This window comes from Leptodactylus fuscus, chromosome 2, assembly GCF_031893055.1.
Source record: "Leptodactylus fuscus isolate aLepFus1 chromosome 2, aLepFus1.hap2, whole genome shotgun sequence".
NCBI lineage: Eukaryota > Metazoa > Chordata > Amphibia > Anura > Leptodactylidae > Leptodactylus > Leptodactylus fuscus.
The window spans coordinates 77,863,491-77,886,531 of record NC_134266.1 but is presented as its reverse complement, the minus strand read 5'-3'; the positions used below and the strand labels follow the sequence as shown (position 1 = coordinate 77,886,531).

General features: G+C 43.4%; 1 protein-coding gene across 2 annotated transcripts in view; it reads left to right on the top strand.

Annotated features, from left to right (window-relative positions):
* INKA2 (inka box actin regulator 2) overlaps positions 1 to 22,841 on the top strand; it is a 41,297-nt gene extending 18,456 nt beyond the window's left edge. The window contains exons 1-2 of one of the 2 annotated variants that reach the window (XM_075264053.1): positions 14,764 to 14,968; positions 20,068 to 22,841. In XM_075264053.1, the coding sequence (XP_075120154.1) occupies positions 20,074 to 21,063 (990 nt within the window). In that variant the 5' untranslated portion in view covers positions 14,764 to 14,968; positions 20,068 to 20,073 and the 3' untranslated portion in view covers positions 21,064 to 22,841. Of the gene's footprint in view, positions 1 to 14,763; positions 14,969 to 20,067 lie in introns of those variants that run through there. The other variant, XM_075264052.1, reaches the window with a different exon arrangement.
* Positions 22,842 to 23,041: the final 200 nt, after the last annotated feature.

Below are 23,041 nucleotides of genomic sequence, written 5' to 3'. Positions count from 1 at the left end.
TCCACCATGAATTGGTCCAAACTGGGGTGGTTAGAGGCTCCCTCCACCATTAATTGGTCCAAACTGGGCTGGTTAGAGGCTCCCTCCACCATTAATTGGTCCAAACTGGGCTGGTTAGAGGCTCCCTCCACCATTAATTGGTCCAAACTGGGCTGGTTAGAGGCTCCCTCCACCATGAATTTGCCCAAACTGGGCTGTTTAGAGGCTCCCTCCACCATGAATTTGCCCAAACTGGGCTGGTTAGAGGCTCCCTCCACCATGAATTGGTCCAAACGGGTTTTTAGAGGCTCCCTTCACCATGAATTGGTCCAAACTTGGCTGTTTAGAGGCTCCCTCCACCATGAATTGGTCCAAACTTGGCTGTTTAGAGGCTCCCTCCACCATGAATTGGTCCAAACTGGGTTTTTTAGAGGCTCCCTCCACCATGAATTTGCCCAAACTGGGCTGTTTAGAGGCTCCCTCCACCATGAATTTGCCGAAACTGGGCTGTTTAGAGGCTCCCTCCACCATGAATTGGTCCAAACTGGGTTTTTTAGAGGCTCCCTCCACCATGAATTGGTCCAAACTGGGCTGGTTAGAGGCTCCCTCCACCATGAATTGGTCCAAACTGGGGTGTTAGAGGCTCCCTCCACCATTAATTGGTCCAAACTGGGCTGGTTAGAGGCTCCCTCCACCATTAATTGGTCCAAACTGGGCTGGTTAGAGGCTCCCTCCACCATGAATTTGCCCAAACTGGGCTGTTTAGAGGCTCCCTCCACCATGAATTTGCCCAAACTGGGCTGGTTAGAGGCTCCCTCCACCATGAATTGGTCCAAACTGGGGTTTTTAGAGGCTCCCTCCACCATGAATTGGTCCAAACTTGGCTGTTTAGAGGCTCCCTCCACCATGAATTGGTCCAAACTGGGGTGGTTAGAGGCTCCCTCCACCATTAATTGGTCCAAACTGGGCTGGTTAGAGGCTCCCTCCACCATTAATTGGTCCAAACTGGGCTGGTTAGAGGCTCCCTCCACCATGAATTTGCCCAAACTGGGCTGGTTAGAGGCTCCCTCCACCATGAATTGGTCCAAACTGGGGTGGTTAGAGGCTCCCTCCACCATTAATTGGTCCAAACTGGGCTGGTTAGAGGCTCCCTCCACCATTAATTGGTCCAAACTGGGCTGGTTAGAGGCTCCCTCCACCATTAATTGGTCCAAACTGGGCTGGTTAGAGGCTCCCTCCACCATGAATTTGCCCAAACTGGGCTGTTTAGAGGCTCCCTCCACCATGAATTTGCCCAAACTGGGCTGGTTAGAGGCTCCCTCCACCATGAATTGGTCCAAACGGGTTTTTAGAGGCTCCCTTCACCATGAATTGGTCCAAACTTGGCTGTTTAGAGGCTCCCTCCACCATGAATTGGTCCAAACTTGGCTGTTTAGAGGCTCCCTCCACCATGAATTGGTCCAAACTGGGTTTTTTAGAGGCTCCCTCCACCATGAATTTGCCCAAACTGGGCTGTTTAGAGGCTCCCTCCACCATGAATTTGCCCAAACTGGGCTGGTTAGAGGCTCCCTCCACCATGAATTGGTCCAAACTGGGGTTTTTAGAGGCTCCCTCCACCATGAATTGGTCCAAACTTGGCTGTTTAGAGGCTCCCTCCACCATGAATTGGTCCAAACTGGGGTGGTTAGAGGCTCCCTCCACCATTAATTGGTCCAAACTGGGCTGGTTAGAGGCTCCCTCCACCATGAATTTGCCCAAACTGGGCTGTTTAGAGGCTCCCTCCACCATGAATTTGCCCAAACTGGGCTGGTTAGAGGCTCCCTCCACCATGAATTGGTCCAAACGGGTTTTTAGAGGCTCCCTTCACCATGAATTGGTCCAAACTTGGCTGTTTAGAGGCTCCCTCCACCATGAATTGGTCCAAACTTGGCTGTTTAGAGGCTCCCTCCACCATGAATTGGTCCAAACTGGGTTTTTTAGAGGCTCCCTCCACCATGAATTTGCCGAAACTGGGCTGTTTAGAGGCTCCCTCCACCATGAATTGGTCCAAACTGGGTTTTTTAGAGGCTCCCTCCACCATGAATTGGTCCAAACTGGGCTGGTTAGAGGCTCCCTCCACCATGAATTGGTCCAAACTGGGGTGGTTAGAGGCTCCCTCCACCATTAATTGGTCCAAACTGGGCTGGTTAGAGGCTCCCTCCACCATTAATTGGTCCAAACTGGGCTGGTTAGAGGCTCCCTCCACCATGAATTTGCCCAAACTGGGCTGTTTAGAGGCTCCCTCCACCATGAATTTGCCCAAACTGGGCTGGTTAGAGGCTCCCTCCACCATGAATTGGTCCAAACTGGGGTGGTTAGAGGCTCCCTCCACCATTAATTGGTCCAAACTGGGCTGGTTAGAGGCTCCCTCCACCATTAATTGGTCCAAACTGGGCTGGTTAGAGGCTCCCTCCACCATTAATTGGTCCAAACTGGGCTGGTTAGAGGCTCCCTCCACCATGAATTTGCCCAAACTGGGCTGTTTAGAGGCTCCCTCCACCATGAATTTGCCCAAACTGGGCTGGTTAGAGGCTCCCTCCACCATGAATTGGTCCAAACGGGTTTTTAGAGGCTCCCTTCACCATGAATTGGTCCAAACTTGGCTGTCTAGAGGCTCCCTCCACCATGAATTGGTCCAAACTTGGCTGTTTAGAGGCTCCCTCCACCATGAATTGGTCCAAACTGGGTTTTTTAGAGGCTCCCTCCACCATGAATTTGCCCAAACTGGGCTGTTTAGAGGCTCCCTCCACCATGAATTTGCCCAAACTGGGCTGGTTAGAGGCTCCCTCCACCATGAATTGGTCCAAACTGGGGTTTTTAGAGGCTCCCTCCACCATGAATTGGTCCAAACTTGGCTGTTTAGAGGCTCCCTCCACCATGAATTGGTCCAAACTGGGGTGGTTAGAGGCTCCCTCCACCATTAATTGGTCCAAACTGGGCTGGTTAGAGGCTCCCTCCACCATGAATTTGCCCAAACTGGGCTGTTTAGAGGCTCCCTCCACCATGAATTTGCCCAAACTGGGCTGGTTAGAGGCTCCCTCCACCATGAATTGGTCCAAACGGGTTTTTAGAGGCTCCCTTCACCATGAATTGGTCCAAACTTGGCTGTTTAGAGGCTCCCTCCACCATGAATTGGTCCAAACTTGGCTGTTTAGAGGCTCCCTCCACCATGAATTGGTCCAAACTGGGTTTTTTAGAGGCTCCCTCCACCATGAATTTGCCCAAACTGGGCTGTTTAGAGGCTCCCTCCACCATGAATTTGCCCAAACTGGGCTGGTTAGAGGCTCCCTCCACCATGAATTGGTCCAAACTGGGGTTTTTAGAGGCTCCCTCCACCATGAATTGGTCCAAACTTGGCTGTTTAGAGGCTCCCTCCACCATGAATTGGTCCAAACTGGGGTGGTTAGAGGCTCCCTCCACCATTAATTGGTCCAAACTGGGCTGGTTAGAGGCTCCCTCCACCATTAATTGGTCCAAACTGGGCTGGTTAGAGGCTCCCTCCACCATGAATTTGCCCAAACTGGGCTGTTTAGAGGCTCCCTCCACCATGAATTTGCCCAAACTGGGCTGTTTAGAGGCTCCCTCCACCATGAATTGGTCCAAACTGGGTTTTTTAGAGGCTCCCTCCACCATGAATTGGTCCAAACTGGGCTGGTTAGAGGCTCCCTCCACCATGAATTGGTCCAAACTGGGGTGGTTAGAGGCTCCCTCCACCATTAATTGGTCCAAACTGGGCTGGTTAGAGGCTCCCTCCACCATTAATTGGTCCAAACTGGGCTGGTTAGAGGCTCCCTCCACCATTAATTGGTCCAAACTGGGCTGGTTAGAGGCTCCCTCCACCATGAATTTGCCCAAACTGGGCTGTTTAGAGGCTCCCTCCACCATGAATTTGCCCAAACTGGGCTGGTTAGAGGCTCCCTCCACCATGAATTGGTCCAAACTGGGGTTTTTAGAGGCTCCCTCCACCATGAATTGGTCCAAACTTGGCTGTTTAGAGGCTCCCTCCACCATTAATTGGTCCAAACTGGGCTGGTTAGAGGCTCCCTCCACCATGAATTGGTCCAAACTGGGTTTTTTAGAGGCTCCCTCCACCATGAATTTGCCCAAACTGGGCTGTTTAGAGGCTCCCTCCACCATGAATTGGTCCAAACTGGGGTGGTTAGAGGCTCCCTCCACCATTAATTGGTCCAAACTGGGCTGGTTAGAGGCTCCCTCCACCATTAATTGGTCCAAACTGGGCTGGTTAGAGGCTCCCTCCACCATGAATTTGCCCAAACTGGGCTGGTTAGAGGCTCCCTCCACCATGAATTGGTCCAAACTGGGTTTTTTAGAGGCTCCCTCCACCATGAATTTGCCCAAACTGGGCTGGTTAGAGGCTCCCTCCACCATGAATTGGTCCAAACTGGGGTTTTTAGAGGCTCCCTCCACCATGAATTTGCCCAAACTCTGCTGGTTAGAGGCTCAATCCACCCTGATTTTCAAAACAAATGTTGGTGCCAACCTCAACTTACTACAAGGGCCAAATTCACTGCTGGTGACAAGCTCTCCTCACTGCAAGTGCCAAATACACATGTTTCAAGGTGTTTTCCTACTGTCAGAGAGTTGGTATTGAGTGTGTAAAGTGTGTAGTTGTTAGGCTGTGATGTTGGGGTAATAGAGGGTCTTTGGTGTGTTAGATGCCCCCAGACATGCTTCCCCTGCTGTCCCAGTGTCATTCCAGAGGTGTTGGCATCATTTCCTGGGGTGTCATAGTGGACTTGGTGACCCTCCAGACACGGATTTGGGTTTCCCCCTTAACGAGTATCTGTTCCCCATAGACTATAATGGGGTTCGAAACCCGTTCGAACACACGAACATTGAGCGGCTGTTCGAATCGAATTTCGAACCTCGAACATTTTAGTGTTCGCTCATCTCTAATCTTTAACTCTATAGAATTGCTTTGAACCTTGGGTTATATTTTTAATGGATGTATTACATTTACGTACATAGCATTATATATGTTCTTGCTTTTTTTTTGCTTTGTGCTATGTCAGTGATGGTGAACCTTTTAGAGACTGAGTGCCCAAACTGCACCCCAAAACCCACTAAATTATCACTAAGTGCCAACACGGCAATTCAACCTTAATACTGTGCAGATCCACAGTTGTGGTTAGTTACGGACACGTATAATACAGTCATGTGAATGGGGTTTTATAGACCTTTCGATATTACAAACAACTTTGTACTGAAAGGTAAAGGTCTCTGCATTTGGTACTTTTGAACAATTAATATTCACTATTTACATCGCACAGGATCTGTTTTATAGTGACCGTGCAATGTTATTACAGTCTGTACTAATATCATGTGTGTTATAAAACAGATACTGTGTGATATAAATAATGAAGGGACCCCACACAGTACAATCTGCACCACAGTGGCCCCTACACAGTATTATAGGCTCCACATTTTCCCCCACTGTATTATATGCCCCACTTTGAGCCCCCATACAGTATTATATGCTCCACTTTGGGCCCCCACATAGTATTGTATGCTTCACTTTGGGCCCCCACACAGTATTATATGCTCATTACTAGGACCCCACACAGTATTATATGCACCACAGTAGGCCTGTCCCCACACAGTATTATATGCTCCACAGTAGGCGGTCTACAATGACAGCTTTCAGCTGTATGTGCATGTGCGAAATGGGTGACAGCAAGCATGCCAAGAGAGAGGGCTCTGTATGTCCTCTCTGGCATGTGTGCCATAGGTTCACGTTCACGATGCTAAGTTTTGTCTGAGACTATTTTTCACTACTGTAAAAGTGACAGGTTTTGAAAGGGTACACTAAGCACCAAAGTGGGAAAACCATGGCAGCATCATCACTAGTTGTCCCACATGGCCAGCCATAGGGCTTGAGTACTTTCTCGGGTTTGTATTGGCAATTTTTGGGTTATAGGTTAAACCCTACATAAAACTTCCTTGAATCTAACACCACTTACTGAGTCACTGGATATATGTGGTCAATCTCACAGGTGACAGCTACAAAAAAGGATTAGATGTCTCTACAGGAAAATAGCATTGATGGTTATGGAAATGTATAGAATGTCACAGCATTTCCCATCCACTGGTTGAACTAGATGGACTTAGGTCTTTTTTCAACCATACTAACTATGTAATGTTTAGTTGCTGATTTATGCTCCTTTGTGAAACCCTGACTGAAATAAAGGGTTGAGTATCCTCAGGCTACTGAATATCCCTTGACTGTACCTACATCAGGACTTATTAGCCAATGCTGTGCACACTGTGCAGGCACTTGCAGGGAACCCTGATTACGGTACTTTTAGACGTTCCATAGAAGGGAATGGAACAAGATGCACATGCGCAGCCATGTATCCTTTCAGAGCAGATGCTGTACAGGACAAGATGTGGAGGTCAGAGGCAGGGGTGAACCTGCCCCTTTCACCGCCCGAAACGAATGACAGAAAGCTGCCCCCCCCCCCCGGGAGGAGGGGGCGTGGCGGAGTGGAGGGGGCAGGGCTTGGCGAAGGGGGCGGGGCTTAGCGCCGTTCGCAGGCAGAGAGCAGACACGGAGAAGACCTGCTCTCTGCCTGAGCGTGAGGGGAGGCTGCCGGAGCAGTGCTGCTCCAGTGGCCTCCCCAATCCACCGCTCCGTGCTAAACCAGTCCAGGACAGCTTGTCCTGGACTGGCCTAGGTAAGAAAAAATGCTGCCCTCCCTGGGGTCCTGACATAGCGCCGCCTGAAGCGCTCGCTTCAGGTCGCCTCATAGGAGGTGCGGCGCTGGTCAGAGGACACCTGGATAACTAGTCCCTGGGGCGGTCACATGGGTAAATATACAATTGTAATTAATTATATTATTTAGAAAGTAGGAGAGAGGAAGGTGTTTAGAAGATTTCCATTTATCCCAGACAACCCTTTTAAGTTAAACTTTGTTACATTGGTGTAACCCCATTAGTTTCATATCCAGAAATAGTATTACCGAAGAATACCTGTAAAGTAAAACTATTGCTGTATCCGAAGCCTATTTCCGAAATTGTTTTAGGCTTTATCCACATTTAAAAAGCAGAAAAACTGGGACTACTGTACATATTGAGTATTTGCTTTTCTGATTCTAGCTATGGGTAAGGAGTCAAGGGAAATGGATGTTGTTCCTAAATAACGTTGCGGGCTGTTGCATTGTGAAATCCCTGCTTCTGTTACATTGACCTACTTCAGCTTCTAACTATTACATTTCAGTTTACATGGCAGTAAAAGCTTTTGACTATTGACTCTTGGGTTGGGTTCTATTTAGTAAAACAAAAATATCAACAGAACGGCAAATACTGAAAAGTGATCGCTGCTGGGTGAGAGGTAATAGGGATCAGTTTCACAAACTTGGCCACAAGGCATTTACCCACCCCTAGCATGTTATTATTATGTTACCTTTCCTTGCAAAGTTTCTCAGTAAACTGCTTGAAGCTGTAAACTGTAGCCTATATTACATGTCAAGATCAATAGTGTATTCATAAAAGTCAACCAACCTGTCTGTATGAAGCTAGCAGAATACAACATCGACTACTTTTTGTCAGGTTTGCATGCATTGTTTTATGCTATGGGATATTGCACAGGCACAATGCATATATACAGTAAATACAGCAGTTTGCGCTGCATATCCACTGCTTGTGTGTGGCATTGCAATGCAACAAAACTAAGCTGTAACACCCGGAACTGTACAGTATAGACATGCCTCTGTTTCTGGAGGAAAGCAGCCATGTTTTTCTAATCCTGGACAACCACTATGAAAACAGTGTGAGAACTTCTTTATATGCCTTGTGGACATGTAAATTTCACAGCCCTGCTGCTACTAATATTGGAAGCAAAAACACTTGTACAGTATCCATAGATTACAAAAATGCCTATAATATCCCTTTAAAGTAATATCAGGTTAAGGGGCTTTGAAGTATTGAAAAAACAGAATACCCCGAGAACTATTGTAAAGATTCAGCATCATGGTAATTTACAGCACTATAACAAATATAAGAGTGGAAAGTAGAAATACTCCATATGTTAGGCCTGGGCTATACATACTCCTTAACACTGAAACTGAAACACGAAGAAGGACGAGCCTTAAAGGGGTTGTCCAGGATAGTCCGTTTTTTTTATATAAGGCCAGGCAAGGTAAAAAACATACTGATATGTCCTCTGTGCTCCGGTGTATCCCACCACAGTCCGGTGCCGCAGCTCTGGTGTCTTATTTTGGAAGAAGTCTCAATGCACAACAGTGGCCTAAGTGTTCGGGAAGTTACTCACATACATCACTGTGATGTCCCAAGTCGTTTCCTTAGGGTGCTGATTGGCCTCAGTGGTCACATGCAGTGGGGACTTCTACCAAAACAAGTCATCGGACACTGGAGCATCAGGGACAGTTGAGTGTGAGTTTCTTTTGTTTTGTTTTTTTTTCAGCTTCCCCGGCCTTGTATCAAAAAACGGTTATCATGGACAAACTCTTTGAAGGCAATGTGCCGCAAGAAAATTACCAGTTTTTATAAAACAAGTTTTAGGTTAAACATAATTTTAAAGAATTTTTGGTGATGTTTTTAAAATTTCTTCATGTTATTATCTATAGTAAAAACGGGTTCACAGGGCATGCCTAGAAAACTCTCCCCTACAGGCCAATAGGGTTTGTCCAGACCATTGTGTCTATGGACAGGGACACAGTAAGTCACATCATGTTTTAGCTTTAGTGACAAATGTTGGAATTGCAAGATCTTTAACATTTTTTTAAAAATATCGATACTTGGAAAATTGAAAACAACTTGATCGAAGATCCTTAAAAAATATGTTTAACACAAAAATGTGATTTAAACAATACGTCATTCCCTTTAAGGTTATACAAATTGTGGAAATAGCAGATGTTGCTAAGATTTACAAATTAACACAAAGTCCAATATGTGACAAGTGGGAGGTGCATAAAAGCCAGCTTGAAAGCAAAGGTTTTTTTTTTTATCCACATGCAACCTCCAAAATCAGATCAAGTGGTGTGGGATGATTGTTCGATGCCTCCTGTTCGACGTGCCACTTGTCGCAAATAGAGACAGACTGAATTCTTACACCGAGAGACCTTGGTTTATCACTGTGGCAGATCGCTATGTATGTAGGCTGAATGATGTCAGCCCGGTTTAATGTTGCATGTCCTGTGGTTGGGATAACAATGACAAACTGGAATGACAACAAAAAAGTGTATGGAGGCGAACCTCTGCATAGATGAATCATCTCCGATTGGAAGAATAGCATGTAGTAATCCATTCCATATTGCAAGTGAAATTAGATGTCACTCCAAGCCAAGGGAAGCCATCACCATCAACATAAATCATTTGCGAAACACTGGGTTGGGAGCCAGATGTCCAGCTACAGGTGTTTCATTGACCTCATGCCATTACTCTCCCAGGCTATTGTGGTGCACAGTAAGATGGCAATGGAGGCTGGATGAGTCCCGCTTTTGTCTTGGATACCATGATAGCTGGCGATTAGTTTAAAGGCCATATTGCAGGCCATAAAGAGGTCCTCACAAGGGAACATCACACTAGTCCTACTCTCAGGATTACAGTGTAGGGTGGCAAAATGTACGGTAGCTGGACCTCTCTGGTCTTTATTTCTGGTATACTATCAGCTCGGCATTACATTAATTTGTGGAACCAGTGGTATGCCCACTTCCTCCAAAGTGTCCCAGGAGCCGTTTTCCAACAGGTCAACGCCATGATGCATGTTGTTTGTGCTACTGTGATCAGCCTCTGTGGCCTAAATGTGCATCTTCTCGGGACTTGTATCGTCTCAGGACTTGCCTCCCATCGAGTACATGTGGGACATCATTAGTTGGCAATTACAAAAGGGAGATGCAAGCAATCTTGATGTTTACATGCCCAAATGCATTCAGTGTGGCAGAAAAGTCCTCAGACAACCATTAATAACATCACTGGTAGCATGCCAAGACGTGTATTTTAGTACATGGTGCTCATACTTAATACTGAATATATTGAGAAGTTGTGAATTTTTTGTGTCGTTTTTTTTGTAATTTGCTGATTATTACCTCGTCTTTCGACCCTGTGATTTCTATAAGTCCAAGACCTTTCCTTCTTGATGTTGCAATTTCATGGTTGAGGATTGTAGTGAGGACTTTGTTTTCCTCTTTCTTTGTCTTCCTCATTGCTATTATCTTTCTGGGCAGCTCAGTGTAGTAGGTGTATAAACAGCTGTTATTCTGGAACTAAACATCCTGTTATGCCACAGTTCTGTGTTGTGCGACACTTGCTTACAGCCATCAGACATGAATGTGCGCCTGTATCTGTGGAAGTGATATTTTGCAATGTGGGCACACAGCAGCACAACATTTAAACACATGAATGCCAGAACCAGCAGAGCAAAGAGCATAAATCGAGTGTGCTCACTCTGCTCAAAATCCTTCATTAGATATCAAATAATATTGTGCCTTTATAGTGAAACAATGTACATCTGGTGCACAGTATCAATGTTAGATTTTTTACTTCCATTCAGCTTTGTATTCAAGAACCACAGTGATTTTTCACTCCTTAAAGGGGTTGTTCGGGATAAATAGAAATTCCTACACTAATCTAAACATCCTCCACCAAGCTTACTTTCTAAACTACATCATTTATCAAAAATGTATAGTTACCCATATACATAGGGCAGTCATGTGACAGCTCCAGAGACATTTTCTGATTATCCGGTGACGATCCATTTCCAGAAACGCAACGTCACTTTTACTCCCCCCTCCCATCATACTTACCTATCTTCCTTTCAGTCTTCCTCCTGCGGGGAACATTTCCTCCTTCTGTGATGTCTGCCCACATGTGCCCAGAAGAGACTGAGTCCCAGCTTTGCACTGAAGCCGACACTCCATCTCTATTGTGCAAGTGTGGGAACCCAAAGCATCTGCTGATGCCTGTGCGGTAGAGATGAAGAGAAGGCTACAACACAGTGTCTGAACAGCTGCACAAGTGCTGGAAGAATTAAAGAAGAGGAGGAGCCATTACCCGCAGAAGAAAGTCTGAACAGGAAGAAGACAGGTAAGTATAATGAGGTTGGGGGATTGACTGAGTGAGTTAGGAAGGGTTAGCAGTGGGTGGGATAGCTAGGGAGACAGGGAGGGGGTTGGAGTGAGAGGGAGATAGTGTGAGAGCCTACAACTACCAGAATGCATTGCATCAGCTAAGGCAGCAGGAAGCTATACTGTGTAAACAAATGCAGTAAATGCTAAGCACTCCCAGAGAAACCCAGAGATCACTCAAAACACTGCTAAAGGTATTTGGGTGCACTTATTAGCCCATTAGTAGCACTAACAGACCTTTTTTAAAAACAAGATTTTTTTTGCCTGGAAAACCCCTTCAATGTAATTTTTTCTGGATCCAACACTGCGCTGTGCTTTTTAAGTCAATGCTGTAGACTGAGAATGTAGCAGGAGTTTGAATGCTTGGCCTCCTCCCCAGTAAAACTCTTTTTAGTCAAGCTCATACAAAATCTAGTCAATGGGTGGGAATGCCAAAAAGTCAAAATGCCCATTACTTACTTGTCTTACCATGGCTGCTGTGATGAGATTACTTCTATTCAATATGACTCTTGCAGACAGCCATCGGCCCCAGCGGTAGACTGCTAAGACCAGTCATTGGCTGCAGTGGTCATGATATTCACAATATCATTGTGGACTTATCTAAGTTAATACCAAGTAAATATTAATTTCCCATCTGTCCATAGACTGTTGGGTATTGTAGTTTGTCTCCATTCCAGAAAATTAAGCTAAAGTACAATATCAGAAATGGTCTATGGACAAAAGTACCACTGCTTCTGGAAAAAACACAAAAAAACAGTGCTACTGTTCCAAGGCTGACACTGCAACAGGTGATTGATGTCACTCTGTATCCTGGATACATTTCTGGATTTCTACATTTGACTCATGTTCGGTGTACACAATAATGCAGGTGTGTTTGCCTGGGAACAATGGCTGGTGTCTGTCATCTGCAGCTGGCCATTCCCATGTCCTTCCTCTCCTGGACTGTCTTACAGCTTCCGGTATACACATCTGGTTTATTCACTACACTTCCCACACACCAGCAGAAAAAAATGAGCAAGAAGACATCTGGAACTGAGTACTCAATGACATTCTTCTGGATAAGATACATGATGTCTAGACAGTCCCAGGATCAGCACTGTGGACAGAAAAGTAAAAAAGGAGCTGTCAGATTTATAACAAAGTGCTCAATAATTCTGAAACCCGCCACTGACTTCCGCATAAACATACATGGTCAGATCGGTTGATTGTATTGTCTCTAAGTTGTGCACACTGGAAAAGAAAGCGTTAAAAACAACTTCTGTTGAGATGAGCAAGCCCAGTACTGACTGTACCTGTCAGCGTGCTACCCCCATACACAATACATTGTTAATGATAGCCATTAAGATACTTATTTTGCCAGTTCTTTCATGCCTGCCTAGGGACAGGACAGATTTGAAAGGATGGATTTAACCCTGGTTTCCCCAAACTATAAGTGGCCCTAGAAATATCATTCTCCTATCGCTCCTGTATTGAAGAAGCATGCTACCCCATGCTTACATATGAAAAAGACATTGGGCTCAGCAAATAATGCCCGTCTGACGTTAGATTCACACCTCCATTGGTGTTTCCATTTGGGGAGACCTCCCCAGTGGAAACCTAATCCATCTAAAATAGCAGTTAACCACGGAATCCCGCTGACCTCTTAGACTACACTGGGGTCCACTGAGTTTCTGCCCAGTTTCCACCCAAAATGTGGAGAGAAAAGCGTTGCTTAGAGGACTTTTTATCTCCGCATTTTTAAAGCGGAATGGGGAACGGAATCCCTGAGCGGATAGCCAGCGCACGTGTGAACCTAGCCTAAAAGGCGTTGTCTGAGAGATTGGACAATGCATAACTAATGGATGGAAAAGCCTAAAAATGTCAATGACCCATTTAATATCTTGGCATCTCTTGGCTTCAGTGATGATGTCACATCTACAACACGTGCCCACTGCAGCCAAATATCGGTTTCAGTTTTTCGCCAATAGGGCTGAGTAAACAAAGGTCAAAGGGGAGGACAGGGCAGCAATGGTGCGAGAGTGATGGGGGAGCTCTCAGATATGTAAGCAATGCATTGTTTTTAAAGCCATGGCTAGGTTTTGTTAGATCTTTGACAAAGCCTTTAAGCCCAAAAGTAATATTAAATGTTTGTTATCTATTTCTTCTTCTTCTTGAGCTCAGGTATGGCTTGAATCCTTGCTAGGAGCCATGTTAAATGTCTTGACTACATCTGGTGTGCAGCTGGGTAGAAGGAATGGAATGTCAGACCCTTTTTCCGTTTGTTCTTGTTATAGAGGCCATAAACATTATCATGCCTTACATATCACGCTTTTCTCTGTGCCTAGGCCATTCCATGGTCGGGGGTCTATATTATAAGTCTTGTGCAAAAAATATCATAGATTCTGTATTATTCTGTAATCCAGTCTTGTGACATTTTCTGATTTTGGTTATCATAGTGTCTCAGTGGTTATAAGCATAGTTACATCTGCCATGTGTATGTTCTCCTTGTGTTTGTGTGGGTTTCCTCCTACACAAAAGATATGTCACCGATGAACTTGACAGGTTAATATTTGTACAGAGCTTCAATATGTTGGCGCTATATAAGGATAAGAAATAAAATGAAATCAAAGTGTAAAGCTAAGATGAATGATGCAGATTATTGGATAACAAGTCAGAAATACAATGTTGCCTCTTCTGTCTGCTTTGGTTGCGCTTGTACTTCAGGGCTCCCTCCTGATCTTGCCAGTATAAAAGTTAAGGCATCATTACTAGCTGCGGTTCCCGGGTCGCGACCAGTTGACATATGGTTACAGGTTCCTTACTGAGCCAATCAAAACTCAGCTCCCTACTTAGCCCCTTGACAGGAGGGAGGCGATGGGCTAATGAAGTGGCGGCACATGCTGAGCTTTTGATGACTGAGCATTAGAGCTGGCTTTCTGCCATTGAAGTCCAGCTCATCACAGGCTGTCAGACCTAGTTAACCTGTTCAGTGCTTTGGCTTTCACCTTTTTAGAGAATTGTGAATCTCGGTCTTATGGCACAAGACAGAAAATAATTATCAGTTTCCAAAAGGTTCCAGTCTTTGCATTAGTCCCTGTTATCGTTTCTTGCCACCGTCTTGCGGAATACAACCACAGCCCCTTTCCTATAAGAGTCCGTTACTTTGCCATATGGAGCTGGGAATCTGTTAATTGGTTAGAGCAGTGGGAAGTCTAGAGAGAGTAACCCTATAGAAAATCTTGTTATAAGAGGGGCTTTTGATATGATTCTTATAAATGTTAAAGCAGATCTTAAAGCCTCGAAACTGGTAAATGAAACTTTCCATACATTTTATCTTTTCATTATCTACATAAGATACTCTTTGCAGCATCACCCTAGATTATAGCAGAGGGTTACAATGAGCCCTGCTTCATGATATCCATATACGTTAGAGAGTATTTTGGAACGGACTGTTGCGTAGGGACAACCCTTGTAAGAGGTATACCGTATGGTGTACACCGGCAGGACATAGCTAATTGAATGTCCATGTATTATATCATTCACACTGAACATTGTGACTTCAAAGATCACAAAACACATCATATCCTTTATGTAAAACACGGCAGATTCTGCCATATGTTCACAATAATTTATTTTACTTTACACTTCCTTGAACCCTTATCTTTCCAATACATACGCACTGCAATAGTTTAGCCTGGAATGGGTTAAGCTGACAGGTTGTGTCTTAAGAAGACAGGATAATAACCATCAGCATTACTGTCACTTGGAGAGAGGAAGTATCAGGGATGTGGAGAAGAAATGGATGAAACTACACTTGCATTTGATGTATTATCTGCTAAATGGACTAACGTCCGTCATCCCAATGAGTGAGTGTCATGTAGTTTAGCCTTAACTCCATGTTCATCAAGGAGCAGTTCAGGGAAAACTGTGTTTGTCATGTTAATCTGTAGCTTTGCTAGTTATATGCAGACAGTAAACATTTCATAGAGACGCAGCCATGTTGTCCTTGTTTACTTGCTAAGCAATGGAGGACCTGTGAATAGGAGCATTGCATTGTTCACAGAGAATAATGATCTGTTTGACCTTCAAGTCATCTTAAGACTTCACAAGTTAATATAGCACCTCACTGAGGAATGTGGCTGGAACGTTCCTGTCTTTTATTACTTCATTGGCAGTAGACATGAAATATAATGTACAACTTGTACCACCCAGCAAGAATCTTTTAATGGTAGCAAAACAGAGTTAGGCAAAGAGACTGCTAAGCAAACTCTGTAGGATTCGGGCAGCTTAGTTGTCCAGCCGTACCGAGAAGTCCAGCGGTTGCGGCCCTCATATGGATGGTAAAAAGCATCCAGGGTATGGCTGGGTGAAAAAGACGTAGGTCACCTTCACTGAGCTACAGAATTGTACTAGGAATAGTCCACCTTTCGAATTGTTAGCAACCAACCTGACTATATCCTGTCTCTGTGAGGAAGATAATACAGTATTATATCACATTATATAGGATAATAGGTGACCTGTACACCAAAATACATGTCAATAAAGAATATACACATGCATCCATTAATGATACATTATTAGTGACCATAAGTTTACCAATTTGGCTATGTTACTTTAGGCCAAGGCCTTTGTGATCTACATATATTAAGGCCTGGTGAGTTACTTGGCTCTGGCAGTGCTCCTCCTGTTCCTCCTTGCCCAAAGGCAGAGGTAGCAGTCCTGCTGCTGGATTCTTATCCTCTTACACCCCCCTCCATGTCTCCTGGTGTACTGGCCTGTCTCCTGGTAGCGCCTCCAGTGTGTCACGTTGCACCAGAGACTGTCCAGGAGTTGGACGATGTTGTAGTCCAGGTCTAGGAGGAGATCCCTCAGGAGACCATCCGTAACCTCATCAGGAGCATGCCCAGGCATTGTAGGGAGGTCATACAGGCATGTGGAGGCCACACACACTACTGAGCCTCAATTTGACGTTTTAAGGACATTACATCAAAGTTGGATCAGCTTGTAGTGTGTTTTTCCACTTTAATTTTCACTTTAAAACTCCAAATCCAGGCCTCCATTGGTTAATAAATTTGATTTCCATTGATGATTTTTGTGTGAGTTTGTTGTCATCACATTCAACTTTGTACAGAACAAAGTATTCAATGAGAATATTTCATTCATTCAGATCTAGGATGTGTTATTTGAGTGTAGTATTTGTAAATGTGCCCCAGTGTATTGCCAGCAAGTCTGTAATAAATTTGTCAGGTGCTAAGGAACAACCCCATGAGATTAGAACTGGTGCCCCATTCACTTGCCCCATTTTTATAACACACAGTAGTCCACTTATCTGATGCATTTGCATGATGAATGTTCGCTCAGTTTATCTGTATGTATTTTTGTCAGTTTATGTATTTTAAAGACTCCCAGTGGGATATATAAAACTGTATAACATTGCTCTCTCTCTCTTATCCCTCTCTTCCTCATTAAAATGCACTCCAAAATGTACTGAATTGTTCCCTAGGGAGATAAGCTGGTCTGTACATATCTCTCAGTGTCAATGCAGATAGACAGATCAACACTTGCAGACCAGCTTATCTTCACAGGGAATAATGTCTTATTTCATATATAAGGATCTTACATTTTCTATCTAGTACACTGACAGATGTGTTCTGAATATGCAAATCACTGACTGAGCAGAGAAAGTAGTTCAGATATAGAGGAAAGTGATTATACCGAGGCTAAAAATGAGATTTCGGAACAATTCAATAATGCTTTTATTTTACTATATGCGTCTTTATGTCTTATCCTTCAGTATTTATTTATCTGTGCCTTAAAGTAGAATTTCAAGGACTAAAGCTCTGAGAAAAAAGAGGAGTTGTATATATGGGTCTGTTCTTCTTAAAGGGATTTGCTGTATATTTAAGTGATCCCCATTGACCAGTTGTAGTTTGTGTCTGAAAACCCCTAAAGTTTACCCCTGTAATATGGGTCTGTGCAGACTAGGGTTGAGCCGACCTTGAGATTTCACCATCAATTTAAAAATCTGATTTCCGATCATTTTCCAGCCGATCCCGATTGTGAAATTTGCTCAATCGCCGATCGGCTGGAAAATGATCGAAAATCAGATTTTAAAATTGATCCTGAAATCTCAAGGTCGGCTCAACCCTAGTCTGCACAGACCCATATTACAGGGGTAAACTTTAGGGGTTTTCAGACACAAACTTTTCAATGCTTCTGTATGGGAAAAGTCACTCATGGGTTTGAGCCGATCTCGAGAGTTCAAAATCTGATTTCTGATCATTTTCCAGCCGATCCCGATACCGATCATGAAATTTGCTTGGTCACCAATCGGGATCAAATCTTTTCCGATCGAGATCATTCAACCCTAGTGCAGACCTATATGCCACTTAAAAAGGACATTTTGCCAACTCCTGTTCTTTATATATGTTCATAGGTGACAATCCACTGATTCCAGCACACTTGGAATTTCTAGTCCCCACCGTTCCGAAGCAATCAATGCTGTTATTTTTGGTGCCTGATATACAACTTAGTCTCTGTGAGGCGCCCTCACAATATCAGGCTGTATTCACACTGAGTAACGCTGGCGTTTTTTGTGCTTATTTTTGCACATAGCGCCGCATTAACGCTACGTAGCGCCACGTTAACGCCGCGTGTACGCCGCGTTAACGCCGCGCTATTTTGCGGTGGAGTTGCCCGGCGTTAACTACATAGGGGATTTTTTCCCACCGTGGGGGCTGGGCACATGTCAGGGGAAAGAAGGATCGAGTTGTTGTGTTTTGATATGTCCAATCCTGTTTTCAGGGGAGATTTGCCATCACCAGAAGTTTTTGGCAGCAGATTACTCTCTTTCGATTATGGATGTGCATTGGGACAGTGGTAGTTGGTAGAGATGAGCGAACACTGTTCGGATCAGCCGTTCCGAACAGCACGCTCCCATAGAAATGAATGGAAGCACCTGGCACGTACACTTTGCCGACAGCCGGTTGCCGTGCCAGGTGCTTCCATTCATTTCTATGGGAGCGTGCTGTTCGGAAAGGCTGATCCGAACAGTGTTCGCTCATCTCTAGTAGTTGGCAGCTATCTAAAGTGTATGTAAGCTTTAGTTTGTGTGTAGCTAAAAAGTAAGATATAAAAAAAATTATATATTAGTGAAAAACACTGCTGAATTATTCTGTTCCAGTTATATTCTAGAGAATGTAAACTACTAACACATAATACATCAGTGCCATTCTTTCCTCTTGCTCTTTAACAATTCAGGATTTGTCTGATAATTGCAACTTTGGCATAAAGAGTTAATCCATTGAGTAGCGTGCGCCCCTTTGCGTGTGGATGAAGAATGTCATAGTAGGGAAAGCGAAACGTATCAAACCTTCACATAAAGCCGCAGTCAAAGACTTTGCTGGAAAGGCTTCAATAGTAAACCACAGGCAGCTGTCATGGGATATTGATCATCATACGTCCTCCCATCCGAGGTTGGAAACCTGATATCTAATCACAAATGGGCAGCGAAGAGTGTCAGGAAGCAAGGGTTATGCCACAGTAATAGTATACATTGGAAAGCCTGCTAACAAAGCAGTTATATGATCCCTTTGTGCAACTGCAAACATTTGCAGCGCCTTCAACTATACCACAGAATATCTTTACTGCAGAAATGGCTGTCAAGGATAAAAGGCACTAATATTAAAACTAATTCTCCTACATTACATAGGTGTATAGCTGCCAGTATGATATACCATATAGAGGACACTACTAACTGTAGTTCAGGATGCAGAATATGCTGAGTATGTCTGGTATGCATCCATTATGTAGTCAAAAGCGTAACATGGAGTTCATGGCCACCACTGCAAAATCTGTAACAGACCTCAAACAATAGTATCGTGTAAGGAATAAGGGACTTCCTCAGGCGCCAAGGTTTAGATCCTGAGTTGGGTTCCATGTTAGTCTTAGTACCAGAGGACCATTGGCTGGGATGTGGAGCAAATTTGGTGAAATCGGAGTAAAAAAAAATAATCCAACTCCAGCTTCCAGAAAAAAGGATAATAACTATTTTCATTTCTTACTGCTACTGACTGACTGTGGTTGTTAGGCTGTGAGAAAATATCGGAGTCAGTGGCTTGGCCTAATAACTCCACAACTCTGGTCATTAAGCAGTAGTGTCTTTGTGCTTCCCCCACTAGTGGACTTTGTGTATTCCCTCCTCATGTGTACTCTCCGTATGGTATGTACCTGTTGTCCTGTGCTGCCCTTGTTCATCTCCTTGTTGACCTGTGTCCTTCCATTCTGTTGCTCATCTCTCTGTGCACCCATGCAGGATCTCTAGAGGGGCTAGAATATTTAGAGAGACTATGTAAAGAAATGGGCAGCAGTAGGCTCTCTGACATGCATTGGACTTCATAGCTGTCCAGTGTTGTTGGGTGCTAAGGTTTTCTTCTTTGTTACCTGATTTATAAGGTCCTCAAAGGTAACCTTTAGAGTTGGTTGTAAAAACGGAACATGATCATTTCATGAGAGCCGCACTGAAAGGCAGCTTTTGAGAGTGTTGTCCATATTAGCTATTAGGCAAGTTCTCCATATATCAATGCATTTTTTTTTTGCTATAAAAAGTATTATAAAGTCATTAGATCCACATATCACTCAAAAATCCACTGGCATATTGTAAATATAGAAGAGCATACATCATGGACCCTCTAAGGCATGCTCAATTTTTATAACAGTCCAGTTTCTTATTTTAGTATTATTGTTTCTTGTATTATTCTCATCATCCCCTTTTATTTCTTACAATTCATAGTACATACATTATAAAGGTTGACTCTCTGGGATTCCATTTTATGTGATATAAAGGGATATCCTTGTAATGGACTAAGTAGACAGTGAGACTAAACATCTTCATTCAGAAAGAGTGTTCTATATATTTAATGCTTTCATCTTTTGTTAACTAGAGCATCACTTTTTCTCTTTGCAGCTGTCAATGAGAGAAGTTGGAGAAGGTTTACAGGAGCAGATGAACTCTATGATGGGTGCACTCCAGGAACTGAAACTACTCCAGGTTCAGACAGCTCTTGAGCAGCTGGAAATTTCAGGGGAACAGAACCAGCTCCAAACTATGAGATTGAATCCATATTGCCAAAGTGTGCACGAGGCTACTGAGGTCAGGCATGAGTCCAGAAAACAGTCTGAGAATATATGGGCATGTGGAAGAAGTCTAGACAACAGCTCGTTGGCTAGTAGCCGAGGGTCATGGACTGCAAGCACAGTTAGCTCTGTCTCCATTCCAGGCTTGAAACAAGGTCATCAGGTAATGTTAGAAAGAGTAGCAGAGACTGAAACTTCATTGCCCATAAAGCCTCCAGTTAACAGGTTAGCTATATGTCAATCACGGTCTACAACTTCCAGCTTTCACAACCATTTCCTACATGATAATACCCATTCTGATTTCGATCAAACTACTGATGATTTTATATGTGACGAATCCAATGACTGGACATCATCTCTTATGTCTCAGAGCCGGAACAGACAGCCTCTTGTTTTGGGTGACAACATTTTTGCAGATCTTGTTGGAAACTGGTTAGATCTACCAGAAATGGAGAAAAAAGGAGACAACTGTGAAAGCCTTTTAAATGTCAGCAGAACGCATGAAATTTACAAAAAGTTTTCCCTGACAGCCAATTTTTTCAAAAAGTTTTTACGAAGCGTTCGCCCAGACCGGGATAAACTTCTTAAAGAGAAACCAGGTTGGCCAAACTTTGAAGATCAAAAACCTCAAATCTACAAGAGAAGTAAGAAACCAAGTAAACAAAAAAGTGTCTTCTATTTCCCATCGGCAAATGACTCTAAAAGTAAAGTCGAAAAACCGGGCAAAGGTGTTGGGAAGAACATTGCTATATGTGGCAAGAAAGATCAGAAACAAAGAGATTCTATGTACACTGGGTTTGACATGAACACAGCAGTTTGGGTTTAAGGTGAATTGCAGATATTGGATTTAACCAATATTAACCCTTTAATGCATATTCATAAAGAGCATTTGCATTGTTTTTACTTGATTTTATTCACCTTAGCTGAGTACTAAAAAAAAATCATGTTTTTTTTTTTAAGCTCTGATATAAAGAATTTTTTCTTATACGTTTTGTATATATAAGAACTCCCGTAGATAACTAGAAGACCGAGCTGGTTCTTGGTACTCAAGTGTCTTTTTTTCTTTCTACTATGTTCTTCTACACTTTGAACTACAAAGAAATGTTGACAATCTGTCCAGAATGGGCTTGCACAAGGTTTTGCGGATTTCAGAAAAGTCGGGTTTTAAGCAACGATGAGCCCCGGCAATTCATTTAGTGCAATTATAAAACAATGCAAATTGCCTGCTATTTAGGTTAATCCCTGACACGTCAATATGAGCAGCCAGAACGGTCTCTCTTAAAGCCTTGAACTTTTTACTGCTGGGATCTTCTTGCGTCATATGACTTCAGAAAGTCTATTTTTATACTATATGGATAAAAGGATGAAAAGGGTCATTGTTCTTTTTTGCAAATGCAAAAAGTCCTACTAGTCCTACTAATACTTTCTGCGAGTGGACCGGTCTGTCCAGCAAATTACCTCAAGCCCTATCATATCCTGGTATCATCTTTGCATCTCTAGAAATACAGTAACTCGAAAGCTGCAAGGGGTTCACATGAATGATGCTGTATCGAAATACAGAATGCTTAATCTATAGAAGCATGGACACTTATTAAAGGGGCAAGGCATGAGCACTGTATACAACTTGCAGTACATTGTAATTTTTGTTTAGTTATGTATAGTTGCACTTGGTCTATTCAACAGAAGCACTTATGGAAAAGTTGTTTTATTCAATGTTTGCTGTCAAGGACTATATGAAGTTCTAAAGACTTCCTTACTCACATCTTCAATGCTGATCATATCCACTGTAGATTACTTCTGGGTTATTACGCTCATCTCCATATCATAGTGAATGGACTATCATCAGCTCGCTGCATTATGGTGGCAATACTGGCCACAAAGAATCACCAGTTTAACGTATCTTCTTTTCATTAGGGCAGGGCTATGTCATTTCCTTGGACCTGGACAATTCTGTATTATTTGTGATGTTAAATTTTTTTGGGCAAAATCAAATATTTTAATAGTGAAATAAAGATGACCAATATGGCGACTATCGGTATCAGGCAGCTTAATTGTGTTGGTGATTTCTGATAGGAAATCTCCTGGTAGCCCCAGTGTTGCTAGTGACTTTGGTTAGAAGCATCTAGTACCACCAAAGCTGATGTTTGTTATAATCCAAACTGAGCCAAGCATGCATGTATATGAGGGGAGGGGGATTGGTTCCTGCAGTGGTACTTAGGTAGGTATATGGTACTTACTCACTTGCCTGGAGCAAGGTTGAAAAATTTGCTACATATTATTATTGTCACGAGACAATGTGGCAATGGCCCTCAGTGTTCAAGACTGTCTACTTGTTCAGGACAGCTAATGTAAGCGGATTTCTGAACGATCGAGCCACTTTCTAAAGTAGATGCAAGAAGAGTAATTTTAGATTTCTATGAGAGTTTGACATGGAGGTTGCTAGTCTAAACGGATGTGTGTTTCCATACTGTAGTGAAATAGTTGTGTGAAATGTGACTGTGAACATATGTTATGCTTGTATGCTAGTCTTTGGTGTGGAAATTGATTTGTGCTTCTGCTTTTCGGATATAAATGGTCATCCACTTACAGTGTTAGGACATTAAGGCTGGGCCACATGCCTGGAATGGATTTTGCAGGAGATAGAAGTAGAAGAGCTTCTTTTATATTTCCCATTTCTTTTGGAGTCAATGTGTAGCCTCAGCCTAAAGAAGTAATCTCATCTGAGTAAATTATTCCCTATTGCAGATATGCCCCAATATTCAGATTGGTGAGGGTCCGAACACCAAAACCCCAATGATTCGGAA